Source organism: Salminus brasiliensis, chromosome 4, assembly GCF_030463535.1.
Source record: "Salminus brasiliensis chromosome 4, fSalBra1.hap2, whole genome shotgun sequence".
Classification (NCBI taxonomy): Eukaryota; Metazoa; Chordata; class Actinopteri; order Characiformes; family Bryconidae; genus Salminus; species Salminus brasiliensis.
Genome location: NC_132881.1, coordinates 42022187 through 42036250, shown reverse-complemented (window position 1 = coordinate 42036250; position 14064 = coordinate 42022187). Strand labels below are relative to the sequence as shown.

The 14064-nt window shown below is 39.0% G+C and overlaps 1 protein-coding gene across 1 annotated transcript; it reads left to right on the top strand.

Moving 5' to 3' along the window:
* The first annotated feature begins 1371 nt into the window (after window positions 1–1371).
* Window positions 1372–13219, top strand: gpr78a (G protein-coupled receptor 78a). Its single transcript, XM_072677110.1, has 3 exons — window positions 1372–2045; window positions 10163–10276; window positions 12877–13219. The coding sequence occupies exons 1-3, from the start codon at window positions 1372–1374 to the stop codon at window positions 13112–13114; spliced, it is 1026 nt and encodes a 341-aa protein (XP_072533211.1). The 3' UTR covers window positions 13115–13219.
* The last annotated feature ends 845 nt before the right edge of the window (window positions 13220–14064 follow it).

Genomic DNA, 14064 nt, shown 5'->3' with positions numbered 1-14064 from the left:
AGTGCAGGCTTCCATCCACTCTTCTTGAGCATTTCACACATTAATAATGCACTATAGCAGTGTTTACCACCTCCAGTCCTGAAGCATTCCTGCCTTTTATTGTTCTCTCTGGCTTTACACACCTCACCCAACTCAAGATCTTACATTATGGCAGTCCTGGAGCATCCCTGCCCTCTGTCCTTTATTGTTCTCTCTGCTCTAGCAAACCAAACCCAACTCAGGAGCTTAAATTAGGGCAAAAGATGGGTCTAAATAAACACCAAGACCAAACTGCCCTACATTTCAAGGTATCATGGTGATAATGACATGACTGACAGGGTTAGCTGGCGTGAGACAGTGTGTATGCATGTGTGAGTGTGAATGCGGGAGAGATAAGATTACACTTACTGACCTCCTTTGCTGTTGTTTGCTTTGTTAGACAAATATTACCCGTGAAAACAGTGATATTCATTGCGGCCTAATGACAAGTTGATGCAATGACCCTTATTATACTCTGGTAAGATCAATAATTCCGTAAAAATGGTGTAATTGCAATAATAATCAGAATGATGTACAGTCATATCCATCCAAATCTGACAGTCAGGAGTTCAGGAGAACGGTGTAAGTGGGCTATGCTTCGGTTTTAACATGGATATCATGCCAGACTCAACACACAGAACCATGTACCATCTGAAATACATCTACCCACACACACTCTGGCCCTTTCATGTTTCATGTCTCCTCGTGGCCAGAACTGCTTCTCTGCTGAGAAAACGTCACATGTAATAAACCAGCTGCACGTGAGTGAGAACGTTTTTCATTTCCCACCCAATTTGGGACAAGACCCACCTCTTTGAGCTTGGATTGGTTGGAGTGCTCCGCCCACTGCGTTCAGATTGGCTAGTCCTTCTTGCTCACGTACATTATAGGTGGGCTGTTTGTGAATCTGAGCTACTAACCAATCCTAGGATGGAAGGGCGTGGTTTGAAGGAATTTAGGTGGGAAGAAAAACACAACACTGGAACGCTTGGATTTCTCAGAGTGAAAGTCCATGAAGTCTGCACTCCACTCATATCTTGGTTGGCAGCTATTAGACAGCCCAGTTGGGCTGATTGCGAACGAAACACTGACTTACATATTATCAAAATATGAAAATATGAAAGGATGAGAGAGGTTTGCCCAATGGAGAGCGCTCTGGTTGGAAAGCACTGGAGCTGAAGAGATCAGCACCCCGGACAGCTCCTCTCCTCAACTTTTACTGCAAGCTGTCTGAGCTCATCTTCTCAACTCAGCAAGACTCTAGGTGAAGACTACCCAAAGCTGATCACCTTGAAGACCACCCATGGGGTACCAGCCGTCACGTAAAAGCTGCACGCGAGTCTGGATAGAGCCATGAACTTGTGGGAGACACTGCTAGAGCTTCTTATCGTCGCAATCGCCGTGGCGTCGCTGCTCTCCAACGTGCTGGTGCTTCTATGCTTCGCCTCGAGCGCGGAGATCCGCGCGCAGGTGCCCGGCGTTTTCGTGCTCAATCTGTCCATGTGCAACATCCTTGCAGCCACCGTCAGCATGCCCTCCACGGTGCTCGGGGTGGCGCGTGGTGGGAAACCTTTCGGAGACTTGTTCTGCTGGACCATGAGCTTCGCCGATACTTTCTTGACAACCAACGCCATGCTGAGCATGGCTGCCCTTAGCATTGACCGCTGGGTGGCCGTAGTGTTTCCACTCACCTACTCGAGCAAAATGAGATATAAGAAGGCGTTTGCCATGCTGGCCTACGCATGGCTCCACTCCCTGACCTTCTCCCTGACCCCAGTGCTCCTCTCCTGGGCTGACTACAGTCCCACATATGCGTCGTGCACCACCGTGCACCCAGGCCACACACACACCGCACACGTCGCCTTCACCATCTTCACCGCGGTGTTGCACAGCGCGAGCTTCGTGCTCTCTCTGGTCGTGCTCTGCCTTGCATACTTAAAGGTTCTCCAAGTGGCTCGTTTCCACTGCAAGAGGATCGACGTGGTAACGGTGCAGACCCTTCTACTGCTGGTGGACATTCATCCAAGGTTTGTGTCTGTGTTGATTTAATTCTGACCTTAAGTTAAGTCTTGAGTCTCTGAGGTGTAAGTCTTAAGTCTGTGAGGTGCGAGTCTAAGTTCAGTCTTGGGTCTCTGATGTGTAAGTCTTAAGTCTGTGAGGTGTGAGTCTAAGTTAAGTCTTGGGTCTCTGAGGTGTAAGTCTTAAGTCTGTGAGGTGTGAGTCTAAGTTAAGTCTTGGGTCTCAGAGGTGTAAGTCTTAAGTCTGTGAGGTGCGAGTCTAAGTTAAGTTTTGGGTCTCTGAGGTGTAAGTCTTAAGTCTGTGAGGTGTGAGTCTAAGTTCAGTCTTGAGTCTCTGAGGTGTAAGTCTTAAGTCTGTGAGGTGCGAGTCTAAGTTAAGTATTGAGTCTCAGAGGTGTAAGTCTTAAGTCTGTGAGGTGCGAGTCTAAGTTCAGTCTTGGGTCTCTGATGTGTAAGTCTTAAGTCTGTGAGGTGTGAGTCTAAGTTAAGTTTTGGGTCTCTGAGGTGTAAGTCTTAAGTCTGTGAGGTGTGAGTCTAAGTTAAGTCTTGAGTCTCTGATGTGTAAGTCTTAAGTCTGTGAGGTGTGAGTCTAAGTTCAGTCTTTAGTCTCTGAGGTGTAAGTCTTAAGTTTGTGAGGTGCGAGTCTAAGTTAAGTATTGAGTCTCAGAGGTGTAAGTCTTAAGTCTGTGAGGTGCGAGTCTAAGTTCAGTCTTGGGTTTCTGATGTGTAAGTCTTAAGTCTGTGAGGTGTGAGTCTAAGTTAAGTCTTGGGTCTCTGAGGTGTAAGTCTTAAGTCTGTGAGGTGCGAGTCTAAGTTAAGTCTTGAGAATCTAAGTTGTAAGTCTTAAGTCTGTGAGGTGCGAGTCTAAGTTCAGTCTTGAGTCTCTGATGTGTAAGTCTTAAGTCTGTGAGGTGTGAGTCTAAGTTAAGTCTTGAGTCTCTAAGGTGTAAGTCTTAAGTCTGTGAGGTGTGAGTCTAAGTTAAGTCTTGAGTATCTGATGTGTAAGTCTTAAGTCTGTGAGGTGCGAGTCTAAGTTAAGTCTTGAGTCTCAGAGGTGTAAGTCTTAAGTCTGTGAGGTGTGAGTCTAAGTTAAGTCTCAAGTCTCTAAGGTGTAAGTCTTAAGTCTGTGAGGTGCGAGTCTAAGTTCAGTCTTGAGAATCTAAGTTGTAAGTCTTAAGTCTGTGAGGTGTGAGTCTAAGTTCAGTCTTGAGTCTCTGAGGTGTAAGTCTTAAGTCTGTGAGGTGCGAGTCTAAGTTAAGTATTGAGTCTCAGAGGTGTAAGTCTTAAGTCTGTGAGGTGCGAGTCTAAGTTAAGTCTTGGGTCTCTGAGGTGTAAGTCTTAAGTCTGTGAGGTGCAAGTCTAAGTTAAGTCTTGAGAATCTAAGTTGTAAGTCTTAAGTCTGTGAGGTGCGAGTCTAAGTTCAGTCTTGAGTCTCTGATGTGTAAGTCTTAAGTCTGTGAGGTGTGAGTCTAAGTTAAGTCTTGAGTCTCTAAGGTGTAAGTCTTAAGTCTGTGAGGTGCGAGTCTAAGTTAAATCTTGAGAATCTAAGTTGTAAGTCTTAAGTCTGTGAGGTGCGAGTCTAAGTTCAGTCTTGAGTCTCTGATGTGTAAGTCTTAAGTCTGTGAGGTGTGAGTCTAAGTTAAGTCTTGAGTCTCTAAGGTGTAAGTCTTAAGTCTGTGAGGTGTGAGTCTAAGTTAAGTCTTGAGTATCTGATGTGTAAGTCTTAAGTCTGTGAGGTGCGAGTCTAAGTTAAGTCTTGAGTCTCAGAGGTGTAAGTCTTAAGTCTGTGAGGTGTGAGTCTAAGTTAAGTCTCAAGTCTCTAAGGTGTAAGTCTTAAGTCTGTGAGGTGCGAGTCTAAGTTCAGTCTTGAGAATCTAAGTTGTAAGTCTTAAGTCTGTGAGGTGTGAGTCTAAGTTCAGTCTTGAGTCTCTGAGGTGTAAGTCTTAAGTCTGTGAGGTGCGAGTCTAAGTTAAGTATTGAGTCTCAGAGGTGTAAGTCTTAAGTCTGTGAGGTGCGAGTCTAAGTTAAGTCTTGGGTCTCTGAGGTGTAAGTCTTAAGTCTGTGAGGTGCAAGTCTAAGTTAAGTCTTGAGAATCTAAGTTGTAAGTCTTAAGTCTGTGAGGTGCGAGTCTAAGTTCAGTCTTGAGTCTCTGATGTGTAAGTCTTAAGTCTGTGAGGTGTGAGTCTAAGTTAAGTCTTGAGTCTCTAAGGTGTAAGTCTTAAGTCTGTGAGGTGTGAGTCTAAGTTAAGTCTTGAGTCTCTGATGTGTAAGTCTTAAGTCTGTGAGGTGCGAGTCTAAGTTAAGTCTTGAGTCTCAGAGGTGTAAGTCTTAAGTCTGTGAGGTGTGAGTCTAAGTTAAGTCTCAAGTCTCTAAGGTGTAAGTCTTAAGTCTGTGAGGTGCGAGTCTAAGTTCAGTCTTGAGAATCTAAGTTGTAAGTCTTAAGTCTGTGAGGTGCGAGTCTAAGTTAAGTCTTGAGTCTCTAAGGTGTAAGTCTTAAGTCTGTGAGGTGTGAGTCTAAGTTAAGTCTTGAGTCTCTGATGTGTAAGTCTTAAGTCTGTGAGGTGCGAGTCTAAGTTAAGTCTTGAGAATCTAAGTTGTAAGTCTTAAGTCTGTGAGGTGCGAGTCTAAGTTAAGTCTTGAGTCTCTGATGTGTAAGTCTTAAGTCTGTGAGGTGTGAGTCTAAGTTCAGTCTTTAGTCTCTGAGGTGTAAGTCTTAAGTTTGTGAGGTGCGAGTCTAAGTTAAGTATTGAGTCTCAGAGGTGTAAGTCTTAAGTCTGTGAGGTGCGAGTCTAAGTTCAGTCTTGGGTTTCTGATGTGTAAGTCTTAAGTCTGTGAGGTGCGAGTCTAAGTTAAGTCTTGAGTCTCAGAGGTGTAAGTCTTAAGTCTGTGAGGTGTGAGTCTAAGTTAAGTCTCAAGTCTCTAAGGTGTAAGTCTTAAGTCTGTGAGGTGCGAGTCTAAGTTCAGTCTTGAGAATCTAAGTTGTAAGTCTTAAGTCTGTGAGGTGCGAGTCTAAGTTCAGTCTTGGGTCTCTGATGTGTAAGTCTTAAGTCTGTGAGGTGTGAGTCTAAGTTAAGTCTTGAGTCTCTAAGGTGTAAGTCTTAAGTCTGTGAGGTGTGAGTCTAAGTTAAGTCTTGAGTCTCTGATGTGTAAGTCTTAAGTCTGTGAGGTGCGAGTCTAAGTTAAGTCTTGAGAATCTAAGTTGTAAGTCTTAAGTCTGTGAGGTGCGAGTCTAAGTTAAGTCTTGAGTCTCTGATGTGTAAGTCTTAAGTCTGTGAGGTGCAAGTCTAAGTTCAGTCTTGGGTCTCTGATGTGTAAGTTTTAAGTCTGTGAGGTGTGAGTCTAAGTTAAGTCTTGAGTCTAATGTGTAAGTCTTAAGTAGTCTTTTTTAGTCTTTGAGGTGTAAGTCTTGAGTCTCTGAGGTCTAAGTCAAGTCTAAAGTCTTTAAATTATGAGTCTGACTCAAGTCTTCAGTCTCTGAGGTGCTAGTTTCTTTTCAAGCCTTTAATCTTTGAATTGTGAGTCTTAGTCTTTGAATTGTGAGTCTGAATCAAGTCTTAAGTCTCTGAGATGTGAATCTTTCATGTCTCTGATTTCTAGCTGTTCTGGTAACTCATTTTTTATTTTTTCTCTTTACATACACTCTGAACAATCTAGATGCTATGAAGAATTCTTTGAGTGATGCCATGGAAGGACCACTTTTTTTGGCTTCATAAATAATCACTTTTGTAAAAGAGCACTTTTCCCCCCCTCAACATTTACATCTTAAGTGACCTTGAGCAAGGCACCTAACCCCCCATTGTTCCCTGGGCACTGAGGTGGATGCCCGTCATTCTGTGTGTTCACTGCCATTGATAGGTTGAATGCAGTGGTGGGTATCTGTTGTACTGCTCTGCAGTGACTGTAAAGTGTGTTTTTCTAATTGCAATTTAAATTATGTACAAATAAGGCTTAGTGCGCAGTGATACATCATTCAGAAAACTCAGGCTCAATTCAGGCTTTACTAAACAAAGAACACCAGCTGGCACATGAATTAAATCTCTTTTGCCTGACCAACAACACATTGCCTAAAGTTAATAAATTCTACGCGTCCAGTTAACTCCAAAAATGTTGAATTTACAATATTGAAATATAGAATGGAAGTAGAATAGGAAGTTTGCTGAGTTTTACTCACAGCTGACTTTGTTTCGCTCACTTGCTCAAACCAATAAAGTTAAATTTTCTTAGTGTTCTCAGAAAATAGTGACTCTTGTCTCGACTGGAGCCATTAAAATATTTGGTTTATGTCTGAAACCAATAATTTCCAATTCTCACTGTAAAAAGAACACTGTGAAATGTATGGTATGGTATGGTTGCTGTAGTACATTGCCTATCACGCATACTGTACATTCAATCACAGTAGCTATAAAATACTGTAATTTTATACAGTATTGTAACTGTTATTACAATAATAAACACAGCACTGTAAATGCCATCACATTTTTTATTACAAATAAAGACTACTTTAAAAGGCATTACTGCATTTACTTTAGCTCTGTAAATTAAAAACAGCTAAATAAAAGACACTTAAAAAAATAATAATTTATTGCATCACCAATACAACATTTTTAAAACATTGTTTAAACATAGGTACTAAATCTATTTTGTTATATATATATATATATATATATATATATATATATATATATATATATATTTTTTTTTTTTTTTTTTTTTTTTTTTTTTTTGTTATATAAGAGAAAAATGAGGGAGACCTTTCACCAAAATAAGATGGCTAGTGCTAGCTAGCTAGTGCACCAACACACAAGCTATACACACAGATATCAGCTTAATACATGATGCCATTAGCTAAATCTATTGTGTACTGGCTAAGTAAGACGAGTCTCTCTATAATGTTACTCTATAATGTCTCCCAGTGCAGTGTAGCTGGCATTACATGGCAATGCAGTATCATAGAGCGGCGGCAGGGAGAGCCGAGTTCAGTCGACTTCAGAATCAAGTTCGAGTTCCTTAATACTCTCTACTTTAATAAAATGAATGAAATGAAGCCTTCAACACAGACTGACTGTTTACCAGCTGAAAGATACGAGCTGAAAAAGGCTCGGCTTGTAACATTAGCAAGCTGAGGTTACAGACCACTGGCACATGTCTGTTTGAGTGCTTCTGTCTCTGTGTTCAGCTACATATCATCTAACTTACTGTAGCTTTCTGAGTTTAGAAACAGTTATGGAGGACATAAAGACATCCTTCTGTCTCTGTGACGATAAACACTAGTATCTGAGCTGGAAATAATGGAAAATGTTATTAGCATTAGCAAAGATGTATTATTGTTAAAACTGGTGAAAACAAACCCTGCTCATAATGACTGTATTGTGATTTACAGGATAAACTATGTTTACTGTAGAATTCACCATCACTGAATATTGACCATGATGCTTCACATGTCTACAGTAACATGCTGTATTTACAGTACCTACAGTAAGACTTTGTTCATTATACAGTAGTGATTTGGTAAAAACTACAGAAATTTCTTACAGTGCATAAATTGATCATAGTAATCTTGAGTAAAAATAACACAATAAAATAAAATTATATATTACCACTAAAAATACAATGTGCTATACCCCCCACCATGTGCAATTAAAGGTCAATTTGCAATCACCTGTATACAATCTGTAAATCATTTTGTTTTTTATTTCTATTATTTATATTGTGTATATATTGGTAATTTATCTAAGTTTTGCATCTGAGTGTCCTGCTATCCCTTTGCTGCTGGGACACTGTGAATTTCCCCACTGTGGGACTAATAAAGGATTTTCTTATCTAATTATTTTTTATCTTATCTTATTTCATCTTATCGTATCATATCATATCATATCATATCATATCATATCATATCTTAAAAACAAAATGTAGGAACAATCATGACATCAATAAACAAGGTTGAGTGAGCATTAGTTTTTACTCATCTGAATGAAATGTCAAACTCAGATATCCGTACAGAGCAATATTTACTTAAAGAAATGAAGGCAGTGTGTTTGCACAATTTTATTGAGTGAACTCAGCTAATTAGAATTCACAGTGTGCTTTCCAAAGGTGGGCAGTAGCTGCACACTTCAAAATAAAAAGCACTCTCACAGTAAAGTCACATTTGATCTGCTAAAGAGACACTTTTCTTCTCTAAAGAACCGTGTGAGAAGATCATTTTCTAAGGTTTAAAGAAGATCCATAACATTAAAAGGTTCTGCGAAGGTTCTCTTAAATTGGTACATAACCAGTTTTTTTGACATTACACTCTAAATAATGACCCTTCAAGAGTTTAATAAATAAAGAACAAAACCATATAAAGTAAAGAAAGCATCCAGAATGTGTGAGAATGTGTGTGTGTGTGTTTTTTAGTAATGCCATAGATTACTGGTTCCCAATCCTGACCATGGAGTCTCCTGTCCTACACATTTCAGTGTTTTCTGTTCTAGCACTCCAACATCAACTCAGAAGGGTGTTGCTCATTGGCTGGTTAGTTACATCAAGTGTGTTTGGAACAGAAGGAGGACCAAAATGAGCAGGAAAGAGGAACTCTAGGATAATTATTGTGGAAGCTCTCAATAAAATAAGTTTTCAGTGTACATGCACTTAAGCACGTCCATGATGGATCTGTACTTCACTGTATAGACTAACTATAGACTATAAATCTAAATCTAAAACCTAATATAAAAAATGTAAGTATTTAGCTACAATTACTTAAAAGGATGTAAACAATACTTAAATTAAATTACTAAAATTATTTTTTTGTTTTTATTGAGTTGAATAAACCCAGCTTGATTGTCTGTTACTGCCTTATACATTTTTAAAGTTGAACCATCTAAATTATTAATATATTTGTGATGTCCCTCTTTTTTCTGCTACATTTAGTTCCTCATAACATTTTAAAGTCTTCAAGGTAAATTACATTTTGTAATTAATTTATGTTTAATATCACAATTTTCATTTTTGATCACAGGCTTTGTTTCCTGATTTTTTTTGTACCTTTTAATGTATTTTTATCTAATTTTTAAAGCTAATTTTACTTTAACACTGATAAAAACACCCACCTTGAATTCACATGATTTAAATGTGTGAAGTGATTGGAAATAAATCAAATGTATTACACTCTAAATAATAAAGGAGCTACAAAAGGATGCCATAGCAGAACCACTTTTCATTCCATAAATTCCAAACCATGTTTGTAATAGAGATGTGTGGACACGCATATAGACAGACTTGCAAACAGCTGAACTATCATTATTCTCATTACTCTTACCATCACTACTATGATTATATTAAGTTATACTATATTATGTGGTGGTTTGGTAATTTTTATCAATAATAATAAATAGTTCTGATCAGAGGAGGATGGGTCTGGTCCCCCTTGTGAGTCTTGTACATCCCAAGGTTTCTTCCTCCAGCTCTGAGGGAGTTTTTCCTTGCCACTGTTGCCTTTGGCTGCTCACTGGGGGTCTTAGGTTGTTATGTCTTGTTAATTCCTTGTCCTTTTACTGATTCCTCATTCTGTAAAGCTGCTTTGTTGCAATGCCAGTGTAAAAACCGCTATACAAATAAATTTGTTTAAATTGATAAATCATTTTTGTGTCTTTAGAAGGTTCTTCACACATCCGTAGGGCAAAAATGGTTCTTTAGGGAATCAAAAGTGTCTCTTCTATGGCATCACTTAAATAACCATTTGTAGCACTTTTATTTTTAAATGTGTACACGAACAATGAACATAATTACCATAATTAGTGAACCTAAAGACAGCAGTTGAGTTGATGTAACATAGTTTGTTTATTTACAACAGCTTGGCACATTTACCACCATCAGTGCATTTGACTTATTATTTCACTGAAGCAGCAATGTTTTGCTTGATAATGGGTTTAGGCTTTACCGCCTCTGCTTCCTTGCTATTGTATATTGCATTGTTGCACATTGTGCATTAGAACTACCAGTTTTCAATGTCAAAAGGCTGAAAAACTGCTAAAATAGAGATATTACATTTTTGCTTGACCACAACGATATATTAAAGTAATATTATATTAATACAACTGGTGCTGTAGCGCTGCTGTGGATTACAGTGTGATCTCTTAACTCAACAGTGTCAAACAAAGGTGCTTACTGGAGCAGAAGAAAAGGAGGCAAAGGGCTACCAAGAAAATCTGCACATTCATTGGCTCTTTCGTCCTCTGCTTCGGCCCTTACGTCATAACAAGGTATCCACGTGTACTAAGACTTCACTCTTACAATCGTTTGAAACTAGTTTTTAACAGGTTACAATTGTGGACTTGGTGTTCATGGAGTTATGTGTTTTTTATGGGTCTTGAATAAAACTGTTCAAAATGTCATGTAACATGCTTATCACCACAAGGTCACAGGTTCCAATCCCCATATGGTGTACCAAAATGAGCCAGATTAAATAGCAGAGAGATCAGCAGGTTTTAGTATCCGTGCCCTTCCGCACTGCTTTGTCATTGTACCCTGAAATGACACAGTAATTCTCCACTGTAATCAAGTATGAAGAGTTAATAACAGACTAGTTAACCCTTAAAAAGCCTTCTATTAACTTCTATTACCAGAGAATAGCCCTATCAGTTTTAGGAATGTCCCTGTAGTTACTGAGTAATACACCTTAGGGTGTAATAAACCTTTCTGTGTTAAGGGGTTAAAGCAATGGTGGGACAGGACCATTCCTTTGATTACTACAGGGTTCACTAGAGGGGCTGAATTCAAAACACCAAGTGTTGTTAATGTTTTAAAGGTTCTCTTGTAATGGTCACCATGCAGTTGTCCTTAGTAGCTAATCTTATTTAATCCCATATGTTCTATAAGGTATAGAAAACAAAACAATGTGAGCAAAAGTATTGAAATAGATTAGAAGAGTGTTCCATTAACTATTTCCTTAACTTTCAGTCAGAACAAATCCTGGACTGGACATTGGATTCAAGGTCAAGATTTGAAGACCTTGGACCTGTAAGACAGCATTATCATAAGATTTTATTTATCTTTTTGTTTTTGAATATTGATCATTTCACATACCGTCACCACCTGAGCTGTGCATCTAGTTAGCAACTCTCTGACATTCGGCAGACACTGCATTCTCCTTTATCTCCTTTACCACAGCAAACTCTAGCAGTTGTTGGGAGGTTTCTCCATTCAGTCTCTTCAGGACTGAATTGGTCAATTGGATTTGGATCTTGTCACTGATGTTGTTCTCCACATTAACCCTTTAAAAAGCCAATGGACCACTGATGGGCCGAAAGTGTTATTACAGACTCCTATTACCAGAGAATAGCTCACTGGTTCATACATAAGTCTCTGTAGTTATTGAGTAATTCACTGTAAAGTGTAATAAGCCTTGTTGCATTAAGGGGCTGAGTTCATTGTTTTGTAAGCAGGGTGCTTTGGGTCATTGTCTTAGATTGAATGCAGTTTTCTGTAAATTGAATTCAGTAGACTTCTGAGTTCATCCTCTTTAAACCATCACGTAACATCAAGTTACATCTCTTATAATGATTAATGAGCCCTTTGAGAAGCACTGACACCTCCCCCTGACTTGATTGTCAGGTGAACTCATATGTTTTGGATCATGAACAGATCCTTTTGTTCTCTATATACTTTGGCCTTTCCATCACTATCCATCAAGTCTACTGAAGAAGCTAATCTTGTTTTCATTGATCTATAACGTGCCCCCCCCCCCCCCCCCCACCACCACCTTCCTTCAAAACGTTTGTACTGTACTTCTTTGTTGATCCAGGTTGGCACTTTGCTGCACTGTTTTTCTGGACTATGATTTATACGGGTTCTAATAAGATGCAGGGACAGATCAGGTGGTGATTTAAAATTATCAATATTCAAAGACAAGAAGATGAATAGAATTTTATAATCATGCTGTCTTCTAGGTCCCAGGTCTTCAAATCCTGACCTTGAATCCAGTGTCCAGTCCTGGATTAAGGAAAGTTAAGGAAATAGTTAATTTAATTGGCCATGTAGTGTCACACCTACCAAGTCCAGGAGTAGAAACTGCATTAAAGGTCCAGATCTAAAGACCTCTGTTCTAGGTTATAAAACAACTGATAAAATCAATTAGAAAACAGCAACAACTCTGAAAACTCTGAGAGCTTCTTATTAGAGACCCTTTATTAGACAGCTCCTGTGAACCTGTTTATCCGGCACAAACCTTTGCACCAAAGCTAAAAGTGTACCTGGCAATAGTGATGCGTTTATGGGCAAAAACTCCCTGTTGGCAAAGTGGAAAATGAACTGAATCTGGAACCAAATGCCAATGCTTGCAAGATTCAGGATGCAATATCTTACTTAAAATCAGTTTATTCCCATATTACTTGACTGTGTGTGAGGTGACACATAGGCCCATTAAAAATGAATAAATAAGCATATAATGTGTAGAGTGGAAAAGTCATTGCAGATGTGACTGCCAGCAATATGCCACAGAAGCATTTACTATGGAAATTGCGTTGTCTAATCTATTAAGCATCTGTTAATTATGGCCATCAGGATTAATTACACACGTAATGAAGTTATCTACCAGTTATTCCAAATATGAACTGGAAAGTCATTAAAATGCATATAAAAGATGATGTATATATGTCTATCAGTCTCCAGTAGACATTTTAAATCTGCATAATTTCATGATATATCCTACCAACTGTTCGCCAACTGTAAGAAAGTGTATATAAATGTTAATTGATATATTTTATAATGTAACTGACTTAACCAAGGTTATCATACTAGTCTTGCTCCTAATAAAGCATCCATATACTTTCTGAAATGATACAATTCCTTTCTTTCTCTCCAGACTGGCAGAACTGGTTCCATCCGTGAAGATCAGCCGTCAATGGGGGATTGCCAGCAAGTGCCTAGTGTACAGCAAAGCTGCAATGGACCCATTTGTGTATTCTTTGCTACGACAGCAGTACAGGAAGGCACTCATTGGCATGGCCAACAGGATTCTGGGGCGGAACTTGTACTCTTCCTCTGGCCATAGCAGCTCCTCGGATACAGACAACGAAAGCAACCTGCAGAGGGTCTGCTGAATGCTAAAGACCAACATTCATGAGAGAAAGGAGAAGAGTGTGGTGACACTTTCAACATTTCTTAACCTTCAAGTCAAGTTCTCAGGAGACCCCTGGAGTGGACTATGGACAAGGGTTTAGTCAAGCGTTTACATTGCATATTTCCACAAAGTGGGGTGCAATTAGGACATGGTTTTAACTGGTTTCTTTTATTAGTGACAGTTGAACAGTCTGTCAGTTAAACTTCCAGCTTGTGTATGAATAAGCCCCCATAATGCTTTCAGTTAATTCACCTTAATTGTACAGATGCACAGGAATATGGCTGGAAATCGAGTCCTAACTCCTAACCACACACATTCTTATAAATATTAGATTATTATTATTAGTATTATTTAAATTATAGTTGTATTGCATCAATCAATGAAAGAAAAAAAAAACACAATCTATTGCATGAAAAAATCCATCAAACCTCAAAGCATCCACTAATCAAGGTTTTCAAATCCCACATTGCTTTCAAACACCTGGAAAAGCTCTATTCTGTAGGTGGTCCAACTAGGACTTTGGCTGGATTATAGGTTTAGTACAGAGCTCCGGTGCCAGTGCGTTCTTTTTTGGGTTTTCCGGTGGATTATTTGTCCCTGATGGCTTGGCTCAGTTCAGTAGCCAAAGGCATGACTGTTAGCTCAGGTCTGGACGCTCCTTCGCCTCAGAATACAGCAGAAGCATGCTGCTGTATGCAAGTGGATGCAGTTCCTAAATAATGTATACGTGCAGTAAACAAAACACTGTCATGCTTTTTTATTGTATATATTAGTGTATATATTTATTTACAAATAATTTAAATGTGTTCACAATGTTAATTATCATACATTGCCAACAGAATTAAGAGTCAAAAAGTCACTTGATAATCCAAAGAGATTTGTATGTAACGTTTGTGAGCGGGTTCAATACCGCTGGTTGTAGATAAGGTC

Bases quoted from the DNA above. Each gene is read 5' to 3' on its own strand.
- gpr78a (XM_072677110.1), top strand. From the start codon at position 1,372: ATGAACTTGTGGGAGACACTGCTAGAGCTTCTTATCGTCGCAATCGCC. The intron at 2,046-10,162 runs GTTTGTGTCTGT...TTAACTCAACAG, and splicing joins CTGGTGGACATTCATCCAAG to TGTCAAACAAAGGTGCTTAC. The intron at 10,277-12,876 runs GTATCCACGTGT...CTTTCTCTCCAG, and splicing joins GGCCCTTACGTCATAACAAG to ACTGGCAGAACTGGTTCCAT.